General features: G+C 46.2%; 1 protein-coding gene across 4 annotated transcripts in view; it reads right to left on the reverse strand.

The window, feature by feature from the left end:
* The window catches only part of slc25a42 (solute carrier family 25 member 42), a 93797-nt gene extending 68417 nt beyond the window's left edge, over positions 1-25380 (reverse strand). For 2 of the 4 annotated variants that reach the window (XM_073068096.1, XM_073068095.1), the window contains exon 1: positions 24730-25313. Coding sequence is in view for 1 of the 4 variants with exons in the window: in XM_073068094.1 (XP_072924195.1) it covers positions 2011-2063 (53 nt within the window). In the remaining 3 variants the exon portion in view is untranslated. The other 2 variants (XM_073068097.1, XM_073068094.1) reach the window with 2 other exon arrangements.
* Positions 25381-26017: the final 637 nt, after the last annotated feature.

Below are 26017 nucleotides of genomic sequence, written 5' to 3' on the forward strand. Positions count from 1 at the left end.
GAAGGTCATTTTCAAATACATGAGTGTCGTACAATATCCTGAGTGTCATACAAATTACTTTTTAATATCTCAGGGAAGAGCTGTATCCAGCTATCACAACATCCTCGTGGGGATAAACACATTTTCCCAAAACACACAGAATTATATAGACATAACAAACTTCTGCCCACTGTGCCCATGCCAAACATATTACCCACCTACGTTAATCGTAGCTCCTTCTACACTTTTCCTATCCAAGTACCTGAATGAGTAGATACATCACCACCTGTAATGGAAACACCAGTACACTTGAACAGAAAACCCTACAAAATGTCAGGGATACAGCCCAGTCCATAACGGGTAAAGCTCTCCCCACCTATGAGCACATTTCCACCAAGCAATGTTGCAGGAAAGTAGTATCCATCAGGGACCCCCACCATCCAGGCCATGCTGTCTTCCTGAATCTGATGGTGTAGGTCTTGAGCCTCCTGTGAGAACAGTTATAACCCCTCAACCCTGCCAGTTTCTGACAGCAGCTGTCTGATTTAGTTGTTTGTGCAAAGCTGTATTTATCATGGATTGCCAGTTCCCATGGGCAGGTTATTGTAGGATTTCTCCATCATTTTGTACTGATGGTGTTGCTAATACAGCTGTGGCTAACTTGCTTTTTGACTCAGTACATTGAAGCTAAGATCTGCTTGGCTGACCACAACATTTAGTCTTCAGTACTTGGGTGACAGTGGTGCTGTCTTTTAGAATATACTATTTAACTGTTTCTTTGCTGTACTGCTCTGTGACAGGCCCATCTAGTCCATGCCAAACTTGTTCTGTCTCATCCCATCCACCTGCACCAAGACCGTAGCCCTCCATACCTCTTCCATTCTCATGCTTATCCAAATTTCTTAAATGTTGCAATTGAACCTGCATCCATCATAGCCTTTAGCAGCTTGTTCCACATCCTCACCACCCTCTGACTGAAAATGTTCCTTCTCAGACTTCCCTGAGATATTTCACCTTTCACCCTTGACCTATGCCCTCTAGTTCTAGTCATGCCCAACCTCAGAGGAAAAAGCCTGCTTGCATTCACCCTCTATAATTTTGTATACCTCTTTAAAAAAAAACTCCCCTCATTCTCCTATGTTGTATCAGATCCCTGGCACCATGTGAAGTGTTTTGCCAGTGCTTCCCCCCCCCCCCCCCCCATGAAGGCAACTTGTCATTGGGTCTTGTAGCAATGGGACCTTGTTACCATGTAAGAAATTCAGCAATGTTGCACTTCACAAGTGCAGTGGCAAAATATGTGCATAAGGTAGTGAAGATTTTTGGTATGTTTGCCTTTAACAATCAGACATTGAGTCTGAGTTGGGATGTTGTATTGCAGCTGTACACACATTGATTAGAACATATGATGGTTTTGTGTTCTGGTCACCACTCTGTAGATAGGGGGTGGTTTATATCAAAAACGAGCAGAGAAGATTCACATAGATGTTGCCTCCAACTAAATACTTGTATGGTGAATAGTAAGGCACTGAGGAGTGCAATAGAACAGAGGGATCTGGGGATAGAGATCTAGAGTTCCTTGAAATGTGGGATTATGCTTAGATAGGGTCATAAACGGAGCTTTTGGCACAGTGGCCTTCATAAATCAATGTCCAGAGTACAGAACAATCACAAACAAAAGAAAATCTGCAACACACACAAAAGCTGGAATAACTCAGCTGACCAGGCAGCATCTATGGAAAACAGAACAATTCATTAGGACTGGAGGAAAAGATGAGTCAGAGTAAGAAAGTGGGGGAAGGGGAGGAAGGACCACAAGGTGATGGGTGAAACTGGGAGGGGTGAAGTAAATAGCTATAAAGTTGATTGGTGAAAGAGATAGAGGGCTGGAGAAGGGGGAAATCTGATAGGAGAGGATAGTAGACCATGAAAGAAAGAAAAGGAGTGGAACCTGATGGCATGAACATTCATTTCTTGAACTTCTGGTAATGCCTCCCCCACCACCTCACCATTCCCTTTTCTCTCACTCACCTTGCTTGCCCATCACTTCCGTGTGGTGCTCCTCCCCCTTTTCTTTCTTCCATGGCCTTCTCCCTTCTCCAGCTCTGTATCTTCCACCAATCAACTTCAAATTTGTTTATTCTCCCCCCCCCCCCAGCTTCCTGATTTCACCAGTCACCCTGTGGTTCTCCCCCCCCCCCCCCCATTTTCTTATTCTGACTCCTCATCTTATTTTCCAGTCCTGATGAAGGGTCTTGGCCCAAAATGTCAATTATACTCTTTTTTTCCCCCATAGATGCTGCCTGGCCTGCTGAGTTCCTCCAGTATTTTATGTGTTTATTGAGCACAGGAATTGGGATGTTATGTTGGAAGTTGTATCGAAAGTTGTTGAGGTTAATTTGGAGTATTGTGTGCAGTCCTGGTCACCTACCTACAGGAAAGACATTAATAAGACTGAAAAAGTGCTGAGAAAATTTACAAGAATGTTCCTGGGGCATGAGTATTCTATAGATAGATAGATAGATACTTTATTCATCCCCATGGGGAAATTCAACGTTTTTTCCAATGTCCCATACACTTGTTGTAGCAAAACTAATTACATACAATACTTAACTCAGTAAAAAATATGATATGCAACTAAATCACTATCTCAAAAAGCATTAATAATAGCTTTTAAAAAGTTCTTAAGTCCTGGCGGTTGAATTGTAAAGCCTAATGGCATTGGGGAGTATTGACCTCTTCATCCTGTCTGAGGAGCATTGCATCGATAGTAACCTGTAGCTGAAACTGCTTCTCTGTCTCTGGATGGTGCTATGTAGAGGATGTTCAGAGTTTTCCATAATTGACCGTAGCCTACTCAGCGCCCTTCGCTCAGCTACCGATGTTAAACTCTCCAGTACTTTGCCCACGACAGAGCCCGCCTTCCTTACCAGCTTATTAAGACGTGAGGCGTCCCTCTTCTTAATGCTTCCTCCCCAACACGCCACCACAAAGAAGAGGGCGCTCTCCACAACTGACCTATAGAACATCTTCAGCATCTCACTACAGACATTGAATGACGCCAACCTTCTAAGGAAGTACAGTCGACTCTGTGCCTTCCTGCACAAGGCATCTGTGTTGGCAGTCCAGTCTAGCTTCTCGTCTAACTGTACTCCCAGATATTTGTAGGTCTTAACCTGCTCCACACATTCTCCATTAATGATCACTGGCTCCATATGAGGCCTAGATCTCCTAAAGTCCACCACCATCTCCTTGGTCTTGGTGATATTGAGACGCAGGTAGTTTGAGTTGCACCATATCACTCCTATACTCCTCCTCCTGTCCATTCCTGACACACCCCACTATGGCCGTGTCATCAGCGAACTTCTGCACATGGCAGGACTCCGAGTTATATTGGAAGTCTGATGTGTACAGGGTGAACAGGACCGGAGAGAGTACGGTTCCCTGCGGCGCTCCTGTGCTGCTGACCACCGTGTCAGACCTACAGTCTCCCAACCGCACATACTGAGGTCTATCTGTCAAGTAGTCCACTATCCAATCCAATATTCTATGACTGCAGTTATAAAGAGATTGGGTCATCATCATTAATAGAGGTATATAAAATTGAGGTGATTAGATGGGGTAAATGCACGGTTTTTCCACTGAGTGAGACTAGGGGTCATGGGTTAAGGATGAAATATTTAAGTGGAACACGATTATGGTCTTTGACCATAATTATTCTTGGCAAATTTTTCTAAAGTGGTTTGCCAATTCCTCCTTTTGGCCAGTATCTTTATAAGACGAGTGACCCCAGCCATTATCAATACTCTTCAGAGATTGTCTGCCTGGAGTCAGTGGTTGTAAAACCAGGACTTGTGATATGCACCAGTTGCTCATACGACCATCCACCATCTGCTCCCAAGACTTCACATGACCCTGATCAAGGGGAGGGCATTGCTGAATAGGTATTACACCTTGCCCAAGGGTGACCTGCAGGCTAGCGAGGGGAAAGAGCACTTTACACCTCCTTTAGCAGAGACGTATCTCCATGCCACCACCCAAGAGATTGGATAGGCTAGGTTAATTCTCACTGGAGCACAGAGGCTGAGAGGTGATCTTTTAGAGATTTATAAAATTGAGGGGCATAGATAAGTCTTTAGTTGTAGACTCTGCTGTCCTGCAAAAGAGGGCATAGGTTTAGGCTGAGAGGGGAGAAATTTACAAGGGGCCTAAAGGGTAAATCTTTCAGAGGATGGATGATGCCTGGAAGGAGTTGCCAGAGAGTGTGTTAGAGGAGGTACATTTACAATGTTTAAAAGGTATTTGGACAGGTAAATTCAAAGTAAATTTATTATCCAAGTAGATGTGTCACTGTATGCAACTCCATTTCTTTGTGGGCATTCAAAGAAAGAAATTCTTAAAAATAATAATAATAATAATAAAGAAGAAGAAATAAATATCAAGAGGTTCCTCAGGTTGTCATAGCCGGGGCGGGAGTTAGTTGGGACAAGCTTCTACTACCTACTAAATAGTAGGTGTCTCAAATGGTCTATGACAGCCAAGTCGAGGTCTTGGCCTTCATATATAGCTTTGCTTCCAAGCCTGGTGGAACCATTTTCACTGACAGAAGGGACAAAAGTCGGTTACTAGCTCCTTAACAGAGCTGGACACCAGACCCAGACAGTTCCCCTCCACCACCACTCTCTTCTGCCTAGCAGACCTTACCCTCACTCTAAATAATTTCTCTTGGGTCCTACCACCTCCTTCAAACAAAAGGGGTAGGCATGGACACTTGCATGGGTTCCAGCTATGCCTGGCTGTTTATCGACTACTTGGAACAGTCTATGTTGCAAGCCTACACTGGTGACCCTCCCGCACTTTTCCTACCCTACATTGACAACTGCATTGGCGCTACTTCCTGCATTCATGCTGAACTTATGATTACATCCACTTTGCCTCCAACTTCCACCTGGCCCTCAGATTCACCTGGTCCATTTCTGGCACTTTCAATTTTCTTCTTCAGCCCTTTATTTTCTACCTCTCACCTCCCAGCTCATCACTTCAAGCCCCTCCTCACCCATCTGGCCTCACCCATCACCTTCTAGTTTGCACTCCTTTCTCTCCCCCCCACCTCCTTAATTTAACTTTATTTCCCCTTCCTTTCCAGTCCTAATGTTAGGCCTCAGCCTGATACATCAGCACTTTATTCTTCTTGTATACAGCTTTTTAAAGAGTCCCAGGAAACATAATGTGTTAAAAGTGCACAAATCTGCTGCAGGCTAATCCACACTACTACAGTTGTCTGAAGTATTTTTCTACCTGCCAGGACAGGATCTTAATTTGAATATTTAATTAATGACAGAGTCACAAGCCAATTATTTTGATCCCCAACCTTTACTATTGCTATTTCCCTAGGTAGGAAAGTGTTAATTAATACTTTTCCAATTCTCCAAACAACACCCCCACCCCCACCAATAGCATCTGGTTCAATGCAGTGTTTAATATATTGCAACCTGTCTCTCACCGAGAAGCCAAGCAACTCATCTTGTATCACATTTTTACCACCTGCCAATACTTCAGGATGTTATGAACGGTTTTACAACTGATTAACAGCAAAAATAGAAACTGCTGTCAAAGCTCTCAAGTCAGGACCTGTGAAAAGAGAAGCTGTTAACCTTCCTCATCAATGACATTTTGTTAAAACTGGAGAAAAATCAAAAACATTAAGGGCGGTGAGAATAAATGCATGAAACAGGGTGAGGGGAAGACAGGACACCACCACCAATTGGGGACCAGAACATGAAAGTAACTTATTAATGGTAGGTACTCACTAGAAGGTATAGAGTCAGAACAGAGGAGAAAGACAGAAGAATGAAACAAACATTTTATTTTTCCTTGCTCTCTCCCAGAGTAAATACCAGCTCTAGTTTAACTAGCTGCCATTAACGACTCTCCTTTATGCTCACATACATCACCAAACACAAGACCATAAGATGAAGTAGGCCATTCAGCCCATCGAGTCTACTCCACCATTCAATCATGGGCTGATCCGATTCTTCCAGTCATCCCCACTCCCGTCTTCTCCGCATACCCTTTGATGCCCTGGTCAATCAAGAACCTCTCTCTGCCTTAAATGCACCCAATGACTTCGCCTCCACAGCCACTCGTGGCAACAAATTCCACAGATTTACCACCCTCTGACTAAAGTAATTTCTCTGCATCTCAGTTCTAAATGGACGGCCTTCAATCCTGAAGTTGTGCCCTCTTGTCCTAGAATCCCCTACCATGGGAAATAACTTTGCCATGTTTCTATGAGATCCCTCCTCATTCTCCTGGATCTCCACGGAATACAGCCCAAGAGCAGCCAGACGTTCCTCATACAGTAACCCTTTCATTCCTGGAATCATTCTTATGAATCTTCTCTGAACTCTCTCCAATTCAGTATATCCTTTCAAAATAAAGAGCCCAAAACTGCACACAATACTCCAAGTATGGTCTCACGAGTGCCTTATAGAGCCTCAACATCATATCCCTGCTCTCATATTCTATACCCCAAGAAATGAATGCCAACATTGCATGTGCCTTCTTCACCACCGACTCAACCTGGAGGTTAACCTTTAGGGTATCCTGCACAAGGACTCCCAAGTCCCTTTGCATCTCTGCATTTTGAATTCTCTCCCCATCTAAACAATAGTTTGCCTGTTTATTTCTTCCACCAAAGTGCATGACCATACACTTTCCAACATGTATTTCATTTGCCACTTTTGTCCATTCCCTTAAACCACCTGTCTCTCTTCTGCTTCCTCAACACTACCTGCTCCTCCAACTATCTCTGTATTAGCAGCAAATTTAGCAACAAACCCATTAATACCATAGTCCAAATTACTGACATACATCATAAAAAGCAGTGGTCCCAACACCGACCCCTGTGGAACTCCACTGGTAACTGGCAGCCAGCCAGAATAGGATCCCTTTATTCCCACTCTGTTTTCTGCCGATCAGCCAATGCTCCACCTATGCTAGTAACTACCCTGTAAATCCATGGGATCTTAACTTGCTACGCAGCCTCCTGTGTGGCACCTTGTCAAAGGCCTTCTGAAAATCCAAGTATACCACATCCACTGCATCTCCTTGTCTACCCTGCTCATAATTTCTTCCAAAGAAATTGTAGGATGTTAGTCAGGCAAGATTTTCCTTTCAGGAAACCATGCTGGCTTTGGCCTATCTTGTTATGTGCCTCCAGGTACTCCATAATCTCATCCATAACAATCAATTCCAACAACTTCTCAACCACTGATGTCAGACTAACAGGTCTATAGTTTCCTTTCTGCTGCCTCCCACCCTTCTTAAATAGCAGAGTAACATTTGCAATTTTCAAGTCATCTGGTACAATGCCCGAATCCATCGATTCTTGAACAATCATTGTTATTACCTCCGCAATGCCCGAATCCATCGATTCTTGAACAATCATTGTTATTACCTCCGCAATCTCCGCATAATAAAAATAAAATAACTGGGCCCAGAACACATGCCCCCTTACCACTCAAACATACTTTATTTACTTGTGCACAAGGAAATCAACATGGCCCTCATCACTCACACTGTTCTGAAGCCAGGACAGAAATCTGCCACTTTCATGCAGAACTGGCTTATCAGTTACTGATATTTGATAAACTGTACATGTTTGAATTCCTTACTTGCAAGATCAATCACCATTCACAATAGAGATGATCAAAGTTTATAGAGACCACAAGCTGACAACCAATGACACTTGAAGTCAGTAAAGCAATTGTCCCTTAGTTGTTGGGTGTATATCACATCCTTCCATTATTTTGATCTTGTCTGTCTCCAGCACCCCTTACTCTGTAAAGGCAAGGGCCTGTTTCTGTACTGTTCTATGTTCTATCTTTTGAACAAAAAGCCCGACGCCAGCCCCCTAGGCCGGAGTCAACATAGTAGTATTAGTAAAGCAGGCAAATAATCCAAAATGAAAATAGCTTTGTTCTAAGGTATGGCAATTATGGCAGTTAAAACTTTGGCACAGGTGACATATTGCAAGTCTATTTGAAGCTCTGACAGAAACAATTCAAAAAACAAAGTTTTAATATTTACTTTAGAACACTAAGCTGGTAAGGGCACACAAAAGAGTCACAAAGATGAAGAAGTTTTGTGAACTGCAGAGCTTGAGATACAAGAAGTTGGATAGGCTGAGGCTGGGATTCTCCATCTTTCCACCCTTCCCCACCACCCGAGCATAGGTGACTCAAGATTGTTTAATGTCTTTTCCTGCACACAAGTGTAAAGGAGAATTAAATAATTGTTACTCTGGGTCCAATGCAGCACAAAAAAATCCCAATCTGATCAAGAACACAATAATTTAAAAAGACTAAAAGTACAAATAAACAAGATAGCTTATATACAGGGGTGAATGTCATGATTGGAAATGCGGCAGAAGAGGTGGAATTCAAACCAGGCTGAAGCACAGAGAGATGAGACTTCTTGTTGGTGAATGTGGATACACTGGAAAATGAGACTGAAGATCTCAGGGCAAGGCTCTGTATCAGAGGCAGATCTCAGTTGCTTGTTGCATCAAGACTTGGTTATCAGTGGACACAGTGGACAGACCAGATTTTATGATTTTCAGAATGAGTTGAGCCACAAACTCAGGTAATTTGTAGATGAGCATGTGTATCCAGAGATACCGACCACGTGACAGATGCACTGCCACCTGGCTGGTCAGAGGACACACCACATGCCAATCGACATTTGGTCCCTCCCAACTAATCAATGCACACCTAAATTATTAGTCACCTTAACTGGATTATCTCGCCCAGCCTATGCTTTAAAAGGTGAGACTTGTCCTTGGCTTGCCCTCTCTTACAGACCATCTCATTGAAGGTAAGTGCATTGATTTATGTTTGGGAAGGTCTATCATTTGTCCTGGTAAGGGAGCCGCAGCTATCCAAGGTCAAGGGGGATAACTGTTGTAGTGCTTTTCCTTTGTATGTGTAACCGTACCCTGTCCCCACACCGCTTCCTGTGTATTGTAGTTGCTTGTGTTGACCCGACTTCCCCTTGTAAATAAATTCCTTATTATTAAAACTGTGTGTGTCCAGGCCTCTACTGTTGAGACTCAAAGAACCAGTTATTTCCATCACAACATTTGGCGCTGCGGAGCAGGGTCTCATAGGTTTTGGCTGGACACAAGCACAGGGGATAATGTTCTGGAATAAGGGGAAGAAAGCCAGTGCAAGCACCCAGGATAAGATCCCCGGGTAGGCTGATGAAAGGGAGGGATTTGAGAGTCTGGCCAGCATGCTGGCAGACCACGGAAAACCAATGGACTGGTCTGAGCAGTTAGAGCCCCGTGGAGAGAAGCTGGGTCATCATGTGGTCTCCCTCCTGAAGGAATCAGGGTTCCCCAAAGCCAAGGGGAGTCAAAGGGGTGCCTTCTGGTTGTTTGCGTCCCTGCTGAGACGCCAGGTTAGAATTACTGATCACCTGCAGCACTTGTGTGGTCAGAAGGACAGGGAAATTGAAGACCTCAGTCAGCGTTGTTGCACGCTGAAGGAAGCAGCACAGGCTGCCCAGGCCCGAGCCAATGACCTTGAAGTTAGGGGAACTGAACTTGCCTGTCGCCTCATAAAACTTCAGCAGGCCGGGGCAGCCCGTCGGTCTGGCTGGCAGCCGGACCTATTAAAGATTCAAGACTTTGTCCAGTGTGGCGACAAGCTGGACGCATGGCTGGGGGATGGGGACATCTGGCTGGATAGTGACGACGAGAGGGTGCCCGAGGAACCAAGGTCCCGCAACCACCCTTCCCCAACTCCAACATGCCCGACCCGTCACCACGCGGTCCCAGGTTCACCGCAGGGAGGAAGGGAATGAGGGGGAGACAGCCGGACCTTCCCCTAGTCACTGAGACCACGGAGACCCGGGACTTCTCACCCGAGCTCCAACATGCCCGACCCATCACCACGCGGTCCCAGGTTCACCGCAGGGAGGAAGGGAATGAGGGGGAGACAGCCGGACCTTCCCCTAGTCACTCTGAGACCACGGAGACCCGGGACTTCTCCCCCAAGGAGCTGACCCAGTTGGCGGATCGCTACCGCCAACGACCAGGCGAGCACCTCGTGGCCTGGCTGCTCCGGCTGTGGGACGAGGGGGGCCCAACCTCAGCCTCTCCCATCAGGAGGCAAGCACCCTGGGAAGCCTCTCTGACCGGCAGAACATAAACAATGCGCTGCGGGCGCCACAAGCAGAAATCCGCAACGGCACAACCCTGTGGGATCGGGTAGTGACCGCGGTACGAGCTCGCTATCCCACACTTCTGGAGTGGGATCTACACGGTCGCCCGCAATGGGGTACGGTCAGTGAGGGCACCCGGGTTATCAGGGAATGGGCACTGGTCAACGGCATCTATCAAGGTGCCTGCGACCGTAACTTCCTTGAAAACACACGAGTGACCGGTGCCCTAGCGGGATACTTGGTCACTACCGCACGCCCTGATCTGAAGTCGGTAATCCTGCCCCTCATGGCACCAGCTAGCGGTAGGACCGTACGGGATGCCATCACCCTCCTGGAGGGATTAGAATATATGCAGAGGGGGGCACCTACGCGGGTCTGGAAGACCGAGACAAGGGCCCTAGACACTATCCCTCTCAGATATACACGCAGGCAGCTGTACACGGACCTGCTGCGTGCTGGGGTGGATCGTAACCAGATAGATGGCATCCCCACCCCCAACCTATTTGCCCTGTGGAAGCAGCATTGCAGGGGGAAGACTACTTACAAAAAGACCACCCACACCGAGCCACCCTCCGTGCCTTCCCTGCCTGAAACTGTCTCGAAGGCCCTCGAAGCAGAACTCAGACAGCTCGTCAGGCAGGAAATGTCCGACCTCCACCAGCAAAGTGCCTCACCCCCGGAGTGGCAGCCCTCTTCCCCCCCTCCCATAGGATGAAGGCCAGGGCCCCCGGCGCATTTGCTCTCTCGCCCTTTCCCACCCGGGGGACCTGAGGCCACATATACCCGTCACAGTACATTGGAGAAAGGGAAACACACAGAGATTCGTGGGGCTCCTAGGCTATTGGCGGCAGCATGTACCCCACGACCGTGCTTCTCCGGCCGCTCTATCGGATCTCCAGGGAAAAATCCACATTTCTCTGGGGGCCAGCGGAACAGGCTGCCTTTGATACGGCGAAACTAGCAGTGGAACAAGCCATGCCACTTTCTTCCTGCCAGGCAGGTCTGCTTTTTGAGTTACAGGTCTCAGCGAGCGAGACGGTCGCCGAGTGGAGCCTCTGGCAGAAGACCCCAGGCTGTAGAGTCCCCCTCGGTTTCTGGACTAAGTCTCTACCTGAAGCGGCAGTGCGCTACAGCCCCTTCGAGCGCCAGCTGCTAGCCTGCTACCTGGCGCTCCTCGCCACAGAACACTAAACAGGCACTGACCCTGTCGTCCATCGCCCCCATCTCCCCATAATGCGATGGGTCAAGTCCCCCGATTCTACCCACAAGGAGGGCCGTGCCCAGAGGTCCTCCATTGTCAAGTGGAAGTGGTACATTGCGGACCGGGCTGAGCCCGGTCCTGAAGGGGTCAGCCGCCCCCATGAACAAGTCATGGCTTTCCCCCAGTCCCAGGACCCTGCCCCGGACAACCCCAAGGTACAACCCTCCCCAGCATGTTGGGGTCAACCCTTCGATTCCTTCGACCCCAACAACAAACTGCGTGCCTGGTTCACAGACGGCTCCAGCCGCTGGAAAGGGGGTAAACAATTTTGGAAAGCGGCAGCACTTCATCCCGCCACGGGTAGAATTTTAACCACCGAGGGAGAGGGGGGTTCCAGTCAACCTGCCGAGTTGGCGGCAGTAGCCCTCACCCTCCAAAACACTACCGGACCAGTCCACATCTACACTGACTCCTGGGCAGTAGCTAACGGCACTGCAGTGTGGATGGCCCGGTGGGAAATACACGGACATCCCCTCTGGGGACAGCACCACTGGCGTTTCATTTGGGACCAGGCTACCCACAGAAAAATTTCTGTCCACCATGTGGATGCCCATACCGGAAAAGATAATGAAGAGGCAACTTTTAACGCTGCTGTGGACCAGGCTGCCCAAATATCATCTGCCACCACTTCCACCCGTGACACAGACCCCAGTGCACGAGCTGCGTGGGCACACCGACCCCAGGGCACGAGCTGCGTGGGCACACCGCAAAGGTGGCCACTTGGGGGCCGATGGCACGCGGCACTGGGCTGAACAATTTGGTGTCGCCTTGACACTCGATCAATGTAAAACATCTGTAGATAACTGCCCCATCTGCCAGCAAGTCAAGCCATGGGACTGGCCGATAGGGCCACCGGGCCACATTTGTCGCGGCACAGGAGCGGGTCAGGTATGGCAAATTGACTATATTGGACCGCTCCCGCGACAGAATAAGAAGCAGTATGTCCTCACGATGATGGACACATACTCAGGTGTCCTGGTGGCGGTGCCCTGTGAGAGGGCGACCAGAACGGCACCATCAGAAGATTACAGCACCTCTCCTCCCTCTATGGGGTCCCATGGGAGGTACAATCCGATCAGGGCTCACACTTTGCTGGGACCAAAGCCCAGACCTGGGCGGCTGAGGCGGGGATCTCGTAGCTGTTCCATATACCCCACCACCCCCAGGCATCGGACTTAACTGAAAGAACGAATGGCCTGCTCAAGGAAAAAATCCACACTCTGACACCCTCTCGCACGCTGCAGGGGTGGCTAAGTGTCCTTCAGCAGGCCGTCAACCAGTTAAACACACGGCCCACTAGCCAAGGGGGATTCCCCACTGACCCGCCATCTGGCACAGTCCCCATCTCCCAACTGGGAAACCACCGAACGCCCCAAGACCTAGGACTCGGGCAGAGTACGGATCTGACAGCCGCAGAGCCTCCCCAGAAAGGGAGAAATTGTCACACGCGGTCCAGGGGACACCCGCTGGGTCGCCATTCCAGGCAAATCTGATTTGCCCTGTATATATACCCGGCATTTAACCAGACGGGAATGAGTTTCCTCCTACGCCTACCCCTACCCCTCCACCCCCGTCTCCCTCTACAGGACAATAGTGCGACTCCAGTCATCCCTCCTGGTCGCTGCAATGCTCGGCTCCATGACAGCTGCCAACACCTTCCTCAGGGTCGCTTACGAGTTTGCCAGCAACACCAACAGTTAGGACTGCTGGATCTGCTTGCGGGCCCCAGCACACGCTGATGATGCGCTGCCACTCACGCTGATCCCGCTGGATGACGTTGAGATGAACTGTTTACACAGACTGTTTGCTCCTGCTGGTTTTGGCATATCTGTTTGGGGGGGGGGGCCTGCTGGCAGTCCCCCACCACTCCACAACATCTCTTCCCTTGACCCCCGATGGGGTGGGTACTTCAGGAACTGGTATTTCCCTCCCTACAATTTGACCTCCACCCGAGTCCCCACCCTCAGAGTTATTCCACAGCCACTGAGTATACCTAACGAATGCTGGTGCAGACTCCGCAATGCACACACTTCTAACTTTTCCGTTGGTCACAGCAACTGTCAGCGGAACTGGTACCCGGGTGTCCCAGTGACCACTGCCGACGATGCCGCTGAGCTGGGAGCTCCCTGGACTCTAAATGGGACCCACTGGATCTGCGGCCACCACGCCTACCCGTGGCTCCCCACGAGCTGGTACGGCTGCTGCTTTCCAGCATATGTGGTGCCCTTCATCCACCCCCGAATGCCCTTGGGGAGCATCCAGCGTACAGCGGCCACCGGGACAAGAGGGCCATCACAGAGGCAGAGAGGTTCTGGATGATAGCCTTTCCCAGTTATGGTACAGCCCGGCTGTCCCGGGAGGTGATCCAGATGACCAGTGTGCTTGAGACTCTGGCCAACCAGACGACAGTGGCACTGCAACACACGGAGGATGCCCTCACCCAAAAGGTGGCAGAACTGACAGCTGTCAGGATGGTCGCCCTGCAGAACCGAATGGCACTGGACTACCTACTCGCTGCTGATGGTGGAACGTGTGCAGTGGTTGGTAAGGAATGCTGTACCTTTATCCCTGATGAGTCCAGCAACATCACTCACTTGGCTGCTCACATTCGGGACTCGGTGGCTAAAATTCAAAAATCAAGGGACCAGCTCCTCCAGCACAACACCTCATGGGGCAATTGGTGGCCGTTTGGGTACCTAGGGGGGTGGTGGGCTACTTTCACTGGTCCATCGCACTCATTCTTGTAATCATAGCCATTTCTATACTATGTTGCGCATGCCAGCTGATTAAGAGTGTCTCTGCATTTACTTAGCTGCTCAAAATTGGTTATTTCTGGTATATGCGATTTTGTTTCACCCTCTTATATGAGTTGGCTATGTGGTGCGTCTTCCGAGGGGTGGAGTGTATCCAGAGATACCGGCCACGTGACAGATGCACTGCCACCTGGCTGGTCGGAGGACACACCACATGCCAATCAACATTTGGCCCTTCCCAACTAATCAATGCACACCTAAATTATTGGTTACCTTAACTGGATTATCTCGTCCAGCCCCATGCTTTAAAAGGTGAGACTTGTCCTTGGCTTGCCCTCTCTTACAGACCACCTCATTGGAGGTAAGTGCATTGATTTATGTTTGGGAAGGTCTATCGTTTGTCCTGGTAAGGGAGCCGCGGCTATCCAAGGTCAAGGGGGATAGCTGTTGTAGTGCTTTTCCCTTGTTCTTTGTATGTGTAACCATACCCTGTCCCCACACCGCTTCCTGTGTATTGTAGTTGCTTGTGTTGACCCGACTTCCCCTTGTAAATAAATTCCTTATTATTAAAACTGTGTGTGTCCAGGCCTCTACTGTTGAGACTCAAAGAACCAGTTATTTTCCATCACAACAGCATGTCCCCATGAAACCATTCAGAGTTTACCCCAATCAGAAGCCCTGAATGAATCATGAAATCTAGAATTTGCTGAGGGCCAGATCAGAGGGATTCAGGTCTGGAGATCAAGAATGCTACAAGAGTTGCAGCTATGATCTCCCGAAAGCTATCTCACAGGCTAAGTGGAGATTCTGGACCAGACTAGAATTGACAAGGGATGCTCAACAGCTGTGGCAGGGTTTGAATGCCATAACCTCCTACAAAGTTAAATCTAGTGACATGGGGAACAGCAGAGCTTCACTTTCAGATAAGCTTAATGTCTTCTATGCTCGTTTTGACCACCAGAACAGGGAGAACCATCATTCACCCTTCATGTCTCCCGATGATCCTTTGGTCACAGTATCTGAAGATGACATGCAGGCTGCTTTCAAGAGAGTGAATCCAAGAAAAGCATCCAGTCCAGATAGAGTAGCTAACTGAGTACTGAAGTCCTGTGCTGACCAATTCTCTGAAGCATTCAAGCCCCAACATCATACATAAGTTCGCTGATGACACCATTGTAGAGGGCTGTATCAAAAGTGCTGATGAATTAGCATACACGAGGAAATCTGCAGATGCTGGAAATTCAAGCAACACACACAAAATGTTGGTGGAACACAGCAGGCCAAGCAGCATCTACAAGGAGAAGCACTGTCGACATTTCGGGCCGAGACCCCTCGTCAGGACTAACTGAAAGGAATGATAGTAAGAGATTTGAAAGTAGGAGGGGGAGGGGGAAATGTGAAATGATAGAAGACTGGAGGGGGTGGGGTGAAGCTGAACGCCAGAAAGGTGATTGGCAAAAGGAATACAGAGCTGGAGAAGGGAAAAGATCATGGGACGGGAGGCCTAGGGAGAAAGAAAGGGAGAGGGGAGCACCAGAGGGAGATGGAGAACAGGCAGAGTGATAGGCAGAAAGAGAGGGGGGGGAAAAAGGAGGGGGAGAAAACTAAATATATCAGGGATGGGGTAAGAAGGGGAGGAGGGGCATTAATGGAAGTTAGAGAAGTCAATGTTCATGCCATCAGGTTGGAGGCTACCCAGCCGGTACATAAGGTGTTGTTCCTCCAACCTGAGTGTGGCCTCATTTTGACAGTAGAGGAGGCCATGGATAGACGTATCAGAACGGGAATGGGACGTGGAATTAAAATGTGTGGCCACTGGGAGATCCTGCTTTCTCTGGTGGACAGAGCGTAGGTGTTCAGTGAAACGGTCACCGATGTGGCCTTTTATATATTGGTGAGACCATTTTGCTGAACACCTACGCTTCTGATAAAAAAAAGTGCAACAGTGCCTTAATTTCCTGCGGAGCATCAAGAAAGCTCACCTCTGTCCCAGGATACTGACAGACTTTTTCCACTGTACTATTGAGAGCATACTCACCAACTGCATCTCAGTGTGGTATGGCAATTGTCCCGTATCAGACCGCAAAGCACTCTAGCGGGTGGTGAAACTGCCCAGCAGATTATCGGCACGCAATTGCCCACCACTGAGAACATCTACCATAAATGGTTTCGGGGCAGGGCAAAAAGCATTATCAAGGATACATCTCACCCTAACCATGGACTTTTTAAAAAAATTCCCCTTCCATCCGGTAGGCACTACAGGAGCCTCCGCTCCCGCACCAGCAGGCACAGGATGTGCTTCTTCCCTAAGACTGTGACTCTACTGACATCACAGCGCTAAGCAGTATTGCACCCATATTGGACTGTCTCAGTACTTTTATATTTGTATGCTGTGGCACTTACTTTTTATTCACAGTTATTTTGTAAATAACACTGTTCTTTTGCATTTCTGGTTAGATGCTAATTGCATTTCATTGGCTTTGTATCTGTACTTGGCACAATGACAATAAACTTGAATCTAATCTAATGAACAGCCATTTCAGGTCATGCTACACCATTTCAATTTGGTTAAGGTTTGGACTCTGTCTTGGCCATTCCAAAACACAAATTTTCTTATTTATAAACCATTCTGTTGCTGATTTACTCATGTTTCAGATCATTGTCTTGTTGCATCATCCAACTTCTATTAAACTTAAGATGACAACCGCTCTCCTGTAAAATGTGATACAATTTTGAATTAATTGTTCACTCAATGATTGTAAGGCGTCAAGGCCCCGAGGCAACAAAACAGCCCCAAATCCTGATGCTCCTTCCACCACGTTTCATAGATGGTATGAGGCGAGGCCGTTGGTGTGTAGTGCCCTTTCTCCTCCAAACACAGCAGCATGCATTTCTGACAAAAAGATATCTCATCTCCACAGAAAATTGTCCCAGAAGCATTGTGGAACATCCAGGTGGTCTTTTGCAAAATTGAGATATGCAGCAATGCTTTTCTTTTGGAGAGCGAGTTTCCTCCTAGTGCCCTTCCATGAATACTATTTTTGTTTAGGTTTTTCTTAAAGTGGACACATGAACAGAGACTTTAACAAGTTCTAGAGATTTCTGCAGGTACCTTGCTGTTAACCTTGGGTTCTCTTTCATCTCTTTCAGCGTTGCATGTTATGCTCTTGGTGTAATCTTTGCAGGATGCCCACTGTTAGTGACAGTAACAACAGTACTGAGTTTCCTCCATTTTGTAGACCATTTCCCCTACTGTGGACTGATGAACACTCAGGTCTTTAGAAACGCTTTTCTAACTTTTTCCAGCTTGTTACATCTCTACAATTCTTCTTCCAAGGTCCTCTTTTGATCAAGGCATGGTGCACATAAACAAATCTTTCTTGAGAAGAGCAAGCTTTGTCAGTAACCTGTGTGTGTCTTTTATTATAGGACAGGGTACCTCTACAACCCACACCTCCAATCTCATCTCATTGATTGGAACACCTGACTCCAAATAGCTTTTGTAAAAGGCATTACACTGCAGAGGTTCACACAATTTTGAACCTAGACTGTGATTGTTTAAATGATGAACTCAGTATTAACAAGAGGAAGTACAATTGTTTGTGAGTTATTACTTTAGGCAGATTGCATTTGCCTATTATTGCGACTTAGATGAAGATCAGACCACATTTTATAAATAATTAACACAGAAAACCAGGTATTTGCAAAGGGTTCACAAACTTGGTCTTGCAACTACAGGCAGTCCCCGGGTTACAAGCAAGGTCCGTTCCTAAGTCTGTCTTTAAGTCAGATTTGTACGCGAGTCGGAATAGGTACATCCTGCCTTACTTAGCGTCAGTTAGTCAAACGTTTGTCTTAGTATATATTTTACATTTCTGTGCATATAAAACACTTAAGCACTTCCAAATACACTAAAACATAATAATACAGTAACAATAAAAGTAACTACATATGGTTCCATCTATGTTTTGCATACCAGGAGCTTTTGTGAGGTAACATTATGATGGACCTGGTGCTAGAGAGTCAGGGTTTGATTCTGCTGCTGGAGAGGGGGGTTTACTACTGGAGTCAATTTCTTGAAGTAGGCATCAAGGGAGGCTTGCACAGAGTTTTTCTTTTTCTCGTCATAAATGGCCTTGTAACAGCTGAGGTCCTCGGTAACTGCATGGTAAACTTTGTTGAACCTCTCTGTATTAGGATCTTGCTCCTCTAACTAATACAAAGTTACACACTCACAGTGTTAACGGCAACGTGATCCAATTTAAAATGGTGGACAGTGTTCTCCTTCCTTGAGCCGACAAACCGCTGAAGCTGCGTGATGTTTTCATGAGCGTCACAACATAGTGCGTGCGTTCATTATTACGAACCATTGTATTTAACTCAAATTTTCAATATAATAGTTCGTAAGTATGAGTTGTCCATAAGTCTGAAGTTCGTACTACCAGGGACTGCCTGTATATGTACTTTTTTTTTGCAGCCAGCAGGATGAGCATCAGTAAAAAAAAAAAGGAAAAAAGGTAGCAAGTACAGTACACAAAATATATCTCAATGCACAGAGTATAAGAAATAAGGTGGATGATCTTGATGCATTTCTACAGATCGTCAGGTATGATGTGGTGGTCATCTCTGAATTGTGGCTGAAGGATGGTTATAGTTGGGAGCTAAATGTCCAAGATTACAGACTGTATCAGAGGGATAGGAAGGTAGGCATAGGGGGTGATGTGGCTCTGCTGGTAAAGAATAACATCAAATCATTAGAAAAATGTGACATAGGATCGCAAGTTGAAAAAACTGCAAGAGTAAAAGGACCCTGATGGCAGTTATATACAGGCCTCCAAACAGTAACTAGGATGTGGACTGCAGATTACAATGGGAAATAGAAAAGGCCTGTCAAAAGGGCAATGTTATGATAGTCATGGGAGATCTTAACATGCAGGTAGATTGGGAATGTCAGGATGGAAATGGATCTCAAGAGAGTGAATTTACAAGATGGCATTTTAGAGCAGCTTGTCATTGAACCTACCAGGGGATCAACTATACTGGATTAGGTGTTATGTAATGAACCGAGGGGGCGATTAGGAACTTAAGGTAAAGTGATCACAATATAACCATGTAACAATTACAGAACGGAAACAGGCCATCTCGACCCTTCTAGTCCGTGCCAAACGCTTACTCTCACCTCATCCCACTGACCCGCACTCAGCCCATAACCCTCCATTCCTTTCCTGTCCATATACCCATCCAATTTTACTTTAAATGACAATACCAAACCTGCCTCTACCACTTCTACTGGAAGTTCATTCCACACAGCTACCACTCTCTGAGTAAAGAAATCCCCCCTTGTGTTACCCTTAAACTTTTGCCCCCCAACTCTCAACTCATGTCCTCTTGTTTGAATCTCCCCTACTCTCAATGGAAAAAGCCTATCCACGTCAACTATATCTATCCCCCTCATAATTTTAAAGACCTCTATCAAGTCCCCCCTCAACCTTCTATGCTCCAAAGAATAAAGACCTAACTTGTTCAACCTTTCCCTGTAACTTAGGTGCTGAAACCCAGGTAACATTCTAGTAAATCTCCTCTGGACTCTCTATTTTGTTGACATCTTTCCTATAATTCAGTGACCAGAACTGTACACAATACTCCAAATTCAGCCTTACCAATGTCTTGTAGAATTTTAACATTACATCCCAACTCCTATACTCAATGCTCTGATTTATAAAGGCCAACATACCAAAAGCTTTCTTCACCACCCTATCCATATGAGATTCCACCTTCAGGGAATTATGCAGCATTATTCCTAGATCACTCTGTTATACTGCATTCTTCATTGCTTTACCATTTACCATGCATGTCCTATTTGGATTATTCCTACCAAAATGTAGCACCTCTCACTTATCAGCATTAAACTCCATCTACCATCATTCAGCAAACTCTTCTAACTGGCCTAAATCTCTCTGCAAGCTTTGAAAACCTACTTTTTTATCCACAACGCCACCTACCTTAGTATCATCTGCATACTTACTAATCCAATTTACCACCCCATCATCCAGATCATTAATGTATATGACAAACAACATTGGACACAGTACAGATCCCCGAGGCACACCACTAGTCACCAGCGTCCAACCTGACAAACAGTTATCCACCACTACTCTCTGGCAACTCCCATCCAGCTACTGTTGAATCAATTTTACTACTTCAATATTAATACCTAACGATTGAACCTTCCTAACTAACATTCCATGCGGAACCTTGTCAAAGGCACGAAATATGACTGAGTTCAATTTGAAATTTGATAGGGAGAAAGTCTTAGCAGTATTTCAGTGCAGCAAAGAAAATTACAGTGGTACGAAAGAGGAGTTGGCCAAAGTAAATTGGAAGGAGATGCTGGCAGGGATGGCAGCAGAGCAGTAGTGGCTTGAGTTTCTGGGAAAAATGAGGAAGGTGCAGGTTAGATGAAATACCCACATGGCAACCATGCCTGACAAGGGAAGTAAAAGCAGAAGAAAGGGCATACAAAGCAAAAATTAGTGAGAAGATAGAGGATTGGGAAGCTCTTTAAAACCTACAGAAGACAACCAAAAGAATGATTAGGAGGGAAAAGATGAAATATGAAAGCAAGCTGGCAAATATCAAAGTGGATAGCAAAAGTTTTTCCAAGTATATAATAAATAAGAAATGAGAGTGGATATAGGACTGCTAAAAATGAGGCCAGAGAAATAATGATAGGTGACATGGCGATGGCAAATGAACTCAATTAGTATTTTGCATCAGTCTTCATTGAGCGTGCCTGGTGTTGAAGGTTATGAAGGAAGAGATTTACTATTACAAAGTGGAAGATGATCAAAAAGCTGAAAGACCTTTTAAAAAGGTATACAAGTCACCCAGACCTGATGAACTGCACTCAAGGGTTCTGAAAGAGGTAGTGGTAGAGATTGTGGAGGCATTGGTAATGATTTTTCAAGAATCATTGGAGTCTGGCATTGTTTAAGAGGACTGGAAAATTGCTAATGTCACTCCACTCTTTAAGAAAGGAGGAAGGGGGCGAGACAGATTTATGTCTGGGTCCGACCAAATGCCGAATACTATCCTTTGCCTCTCTCCTGGCGAGACGCTTGATCCTCCTTAGATGGAGAGATGTTGCCCCGCCCACTCATGCGCAATGGCTTAATGACATTATGGCCTGCTTGGACCTCGAAAAAAATTCATTATTCAGTTCTTAATTCAGATTTAAAGTTCCATAAGGTCTGGGGACCTTTTATCGAGTACCTTCATAGCCTTCCTCTTGACTAGGGTTTTTTTTCTTTTTTTTTCTCTTCTTTTCTGTCCCTTGCTTTCAGCTCCTTTTTTTTTTCTGGTAGTAGGCATTATTATCCTCTGTTGCTAAGTGTATTCACAGTCTGGGAGTTTGACTGTCCGGACTTATACTCTTTATATTGTGTGGTGGTTGGTCTGGAGTTGTTGTTGTTTTTTTCTTGTGTTGTGGGGCTTGGGGAGGACACTAAGCTCACTTGTCTTTAATTTAGGTGCTTTTTTGTTAAATTCTCTTCCTTTGTAGCATATTGTTATTGTATGCTTAATCTTGCACTGTATTAATGCTCCTCATTGGGATTTGGGGTTTTTAATTTTGTAAAATGTTTTGAAAAACTAATAAAAAAAATTTAAAAAAAAGAAAGGAGGAAGGTAGCAGAAAGGAAATTATAGACCAGTTAGTCTGACCTCAGTGGTTGGGAAGATGGAGTCAATTGTTATGGATGAGGTGATGGAGTATTTGGTGACACAGAACAAGATAGAACAAAGTCAGCATGGTCTTCTTAAGGGAAATTCTTGCCTGACGAACCTGTTGGAATTCTTTGAGGTGGTTACAAGTAGGATAGATAAAGGGGGTGCAGTGGATGTTGTATATTTGACTTTCAGAAGGTCTTTGACAAGGTGCCACACGAGGCTGCTTACCAAGTTAAAAGCACATGGTATTACAGGAAAGTTACTAATATGATAAGAGCATTGGCTGATTGGTAGGAGGCAATGAATGGGAATAAAAGGATCCTTTTCTGGTTGGCTGCCAATGACTAGTGGTGTTCCACAGAGGTCAGTGTTGGGACCACTTCCTTTTATGCTATTTATCAATAATTTAGATGATAGAATAGGTGGCTTTGTTGCCAAATTTGCAGATGATACAAAGATTGGTAGAGCAGCAGATAGTGTTGAGGAGGCAGGCAGGCTGCAGGAGAACTTAGATTAGAAGAAAGAGCAAGCGAATGGTAAATGAAATAATGTTGGAAAATGCACGGACATGAACTTTGGTAGAATAAATCCGAAGACTATTTCCTAAATGGGAAGAAAATTTAAAAATCTGAGATGCAAAGGGACTTAGAAAACCCTAAAAGTTCATTTTCAGGACGAGTCGGTGGTGAGGAAGGCACTGGTGAAGCCTCACCTTGAGTATTGTGAACAGTTTTGGCCCCCTAATGTAAAAAAAAAGATGCGCTGGCATTGGAGAGGGTTCAGCGAAGGTTCACAAAGATGATTCTGGGAATGAAACGGCTGTTATGAGGAATGTTTAATGGCTCTGGGCCTGTACTCACTGGAATTTAGAAGGATGAGGGGAGGGGAAATTTCATTGAAACTTTTTGAATGTTGAAAGGCCTAGGCAGAGTAGATGTAAAAAGGATGTTTCCTACGGTGGCAGAGTCTCAGACAAGAGGACACAGCCTCAGGATAGAGGGGCGACCATTTAAAACAGATGCAAAAAAAAATTTGTTTAGCCAGAGGGTGACGAATTTGTGCAATTTGTTACCACAGGCAGCTGTGGAGACCAATACAGGATGAGTGTACTTAAAGCAGAGACTGATAGGCTCTTGATTGACCACAGTGTCAAAGGTTACAGGGAGAAGGCCAGGGAGTGAGGCTGAGGATGGGGGAAAAAAAGGATCAGCCATGATTGAATGTGATAGTAGACTCGATGAGCCAAATGACCTAATTCTGCTCCTACGTCTGATGGTCTACTCTGATAATAAATTTTACTTTGAACTTCAGACAATGATTGTATGTCCATAAAGTGACATTAGGCACAGGAGAGTCTGTATATAAGCTGACTGACAGGAAATGATAAAGTAGTGGTAGTTGGGGGTGTGGAGGGATGGGTTAGTGGATGGAGTTGTTAATTGGTCTTACTATTTAGGAAAAGTAACTACTTTGGAGTCCGGTGGTCCTGGTGTAGATGTTGCATAGCCTCCTCCCTGATGGGAGTAGGACAAACAGTCCAGAGCAGGGTGGGTGGGGTCCTCCATGATTTTTCTGCCTCTTTTCCCAGCACCTTTATCATCAGGAGGCTGAGTAATAAGATTTTAATCATTGAGGGACATATACAAGGTGGATGATCACAATCATTTTCCTCAGGGTGGGGAGTGTATAACTAAAGAGCATAGATTTAAAAGTGAAATACTTTAATGGTATCAGAAGGGATACCTCTTCACGCAGGTGGTGGCAGATCTATGGAATGAGCTGCAAGAGGTGGGTATAATTATAGTATTTAAAGACATTTACAGGATGCATGGATAGAAAATGTTTAGAAGGTTATGGGGCAAATGGGCCTAGCTCCAATAGATGTCTCTTGTTCAGCATGGACCAGTTGGGCCAAGGGACCCAATTCTATTCTATTTGATTCTGTGACACTAACAGAACTCTTAGATAGGCACATGGATATAGAAAAATTGAGGTCAAAGTAGGAGGGAAGAGTTAGATTGATTTTAGAGCAGGTTCATAAGGTTGATACAACATCGTGAGCCGAAGGGCTTGAACTGCACTGTAACTGCCTATGCTCTACATACTATTATGGTGAATGTGGAGGCCAGGGCACTGGGTGCATTTAAGATAGGGGTTGATATGTTCTTGATTAGTTAGGATGTGAAAGGTTACAGGGAGAAGGCAGGAGAGTGGGGTTGAGAATGAAATGGATCAGCCATGTTGGTGGAGCAGATTCACTAGGCCAAATGGCCTAATTCTGTTCCAATGTATTACATCTTATTATTTTAACTCTGAAAATAACAAATTGCTACATATACAGATCGATAAAATTAACAGGCCTGATCTAAATTCAAGAATACTGGTCAGTAGGTCATGTTTGTTGTGACTCCGTTGCTCTTTAAAATACAGAGTATTTCACCTCCCTGTGCAGATTTCATCCTTAAAAACTGAGCACAGCTGAACTAGAGCAACAATAACGTGCCCTGGAGCAGCGAAGAGAGCACAAAAACCTGTAATAATCTAAAAGTCAACAAAACAGCAAGAACCTTGCAACATTCAAAAAAAAAGGTTTGCTAAAAAAACTTCGACAACTTTGAATAAAGGTTTCATCTCAACATATGACAACCAATTCTCTTCAAAAGTGACAACTCTGAGACACCAGCATTACTTCCACATCGCAAATATTCACTTAATCATAGGCAGAAAACTATCCTGACGAATTATCAACTATCAACGAGAACCGGTTATCACTACACTTACCTTGCAGTGAGTGAGTGGTTTGGAGGGGAGGGGCAGTTGTTTCTCAAGCTGCCTTCTCAGTCTCCCATCTTCACTCAGCCTAGACGGCAAAGTTCTGCTATACCCTCCGTCCCAACCCTGTGTCCCACACTGGCGACACAGACACACACCACTCTCCTTCTCCACGCTCTGACTAACACCTTCCTCCCTCTTCAGTCAATACTCAGTCCAGGATGCCCGTCTGACCCAGCACCCTACCTGGCCATAGGACACCCTCATTCCCTCCACTACCCCCCTCCTCCTGCCCGTGACAGAAATAATAGCAGCAGCCCAGCCCCAGGCCGGGACCCGACCACACCCACCTTGATGCCGTACCCCTGAAAGACACCCTCACCCCAGCCCCTCCGGGGCGCTAGTCAGCTCCCCTGCTGCACTCCCGTTATCCCTGCCCTGGTACTGGACTCCACCCGGGACTCCCGCTCCCTCTGTCTCCCCTGACCCTCAGCCCCCTCTCGGCGGACGCTGTCACGCAACTGGAGCCTGTGCCCGGCACGGGAATTCTGGGATACTGGCGGTTCGACTGGACACCGCGACACGCGCTTTCTCCTAACCTGATCACCCGTTAATGGCAGCGGCCTGTCAACACGGCCCGCCCCCAGCCACCCGATTGGTCCAAAACGCAAACGGATTGTCAGATTATCGGCATAATAACCGAATGAAAAAGCAGCTACAGGAACGCCTTGGCTCGATTGGTTTAAACTCGGAGGAGGTCAGACGGGGAACGGCTGCGTGCCTATTGGTTGCTCTTCCGTAAGGTGGACCAATTACTAACGGCCAGTCCGAAGACGTACACGATGAAAATATTTGTTTGGCCACTGGTTATCGGAGGAGGGGCCGGGATCAAGATTGAGCAATTGTTAATTAAGTAAATATTGTGTTGCCGAGATAACGCTGCGAGGGTGGTGGGATGGGTAGGAGACCACTCAGCCCTTCCAGCTTATTCTCCACAGACCAGGTTTCATCTGCCTCACCATTGAGTACATCTACACGGAGTGCTGTCGCAGTAATGCTGCATCCTTCATCATCCACCATCCAGGCCATACTCTCTACTCGCTGCTGTCATCAGGAAGAAGGTACAGGAGCCTCAGGTTCAAAGACAGTTACCATCAGGCTCGTGAACAACTACATTCGCTTAAGGACCCTTTTATCTTGTCGCTTCATTCTCGTTATTTATTGTTATCTATTTATTATCTGCATTTGCAGTTTGTTTGCTCAAGGTGTATAAGATGATGAGGGGCATTGATCCTGT

This window comes from Hemitrygon akajei, chromosome 16 (assembly GCF_048418815.1).
Source record: "Hemitrygon akajei chromosome 16, sHemAka1.3, whole genome shotgun sequence".
Classification (NCBI taxonomy): Eukaryota; Metazoa; Chordata; class Chondrichthyes; order Myliobatiformes; family Dasyatidae; genus Hemitrygon; species Hemitrygon akajei.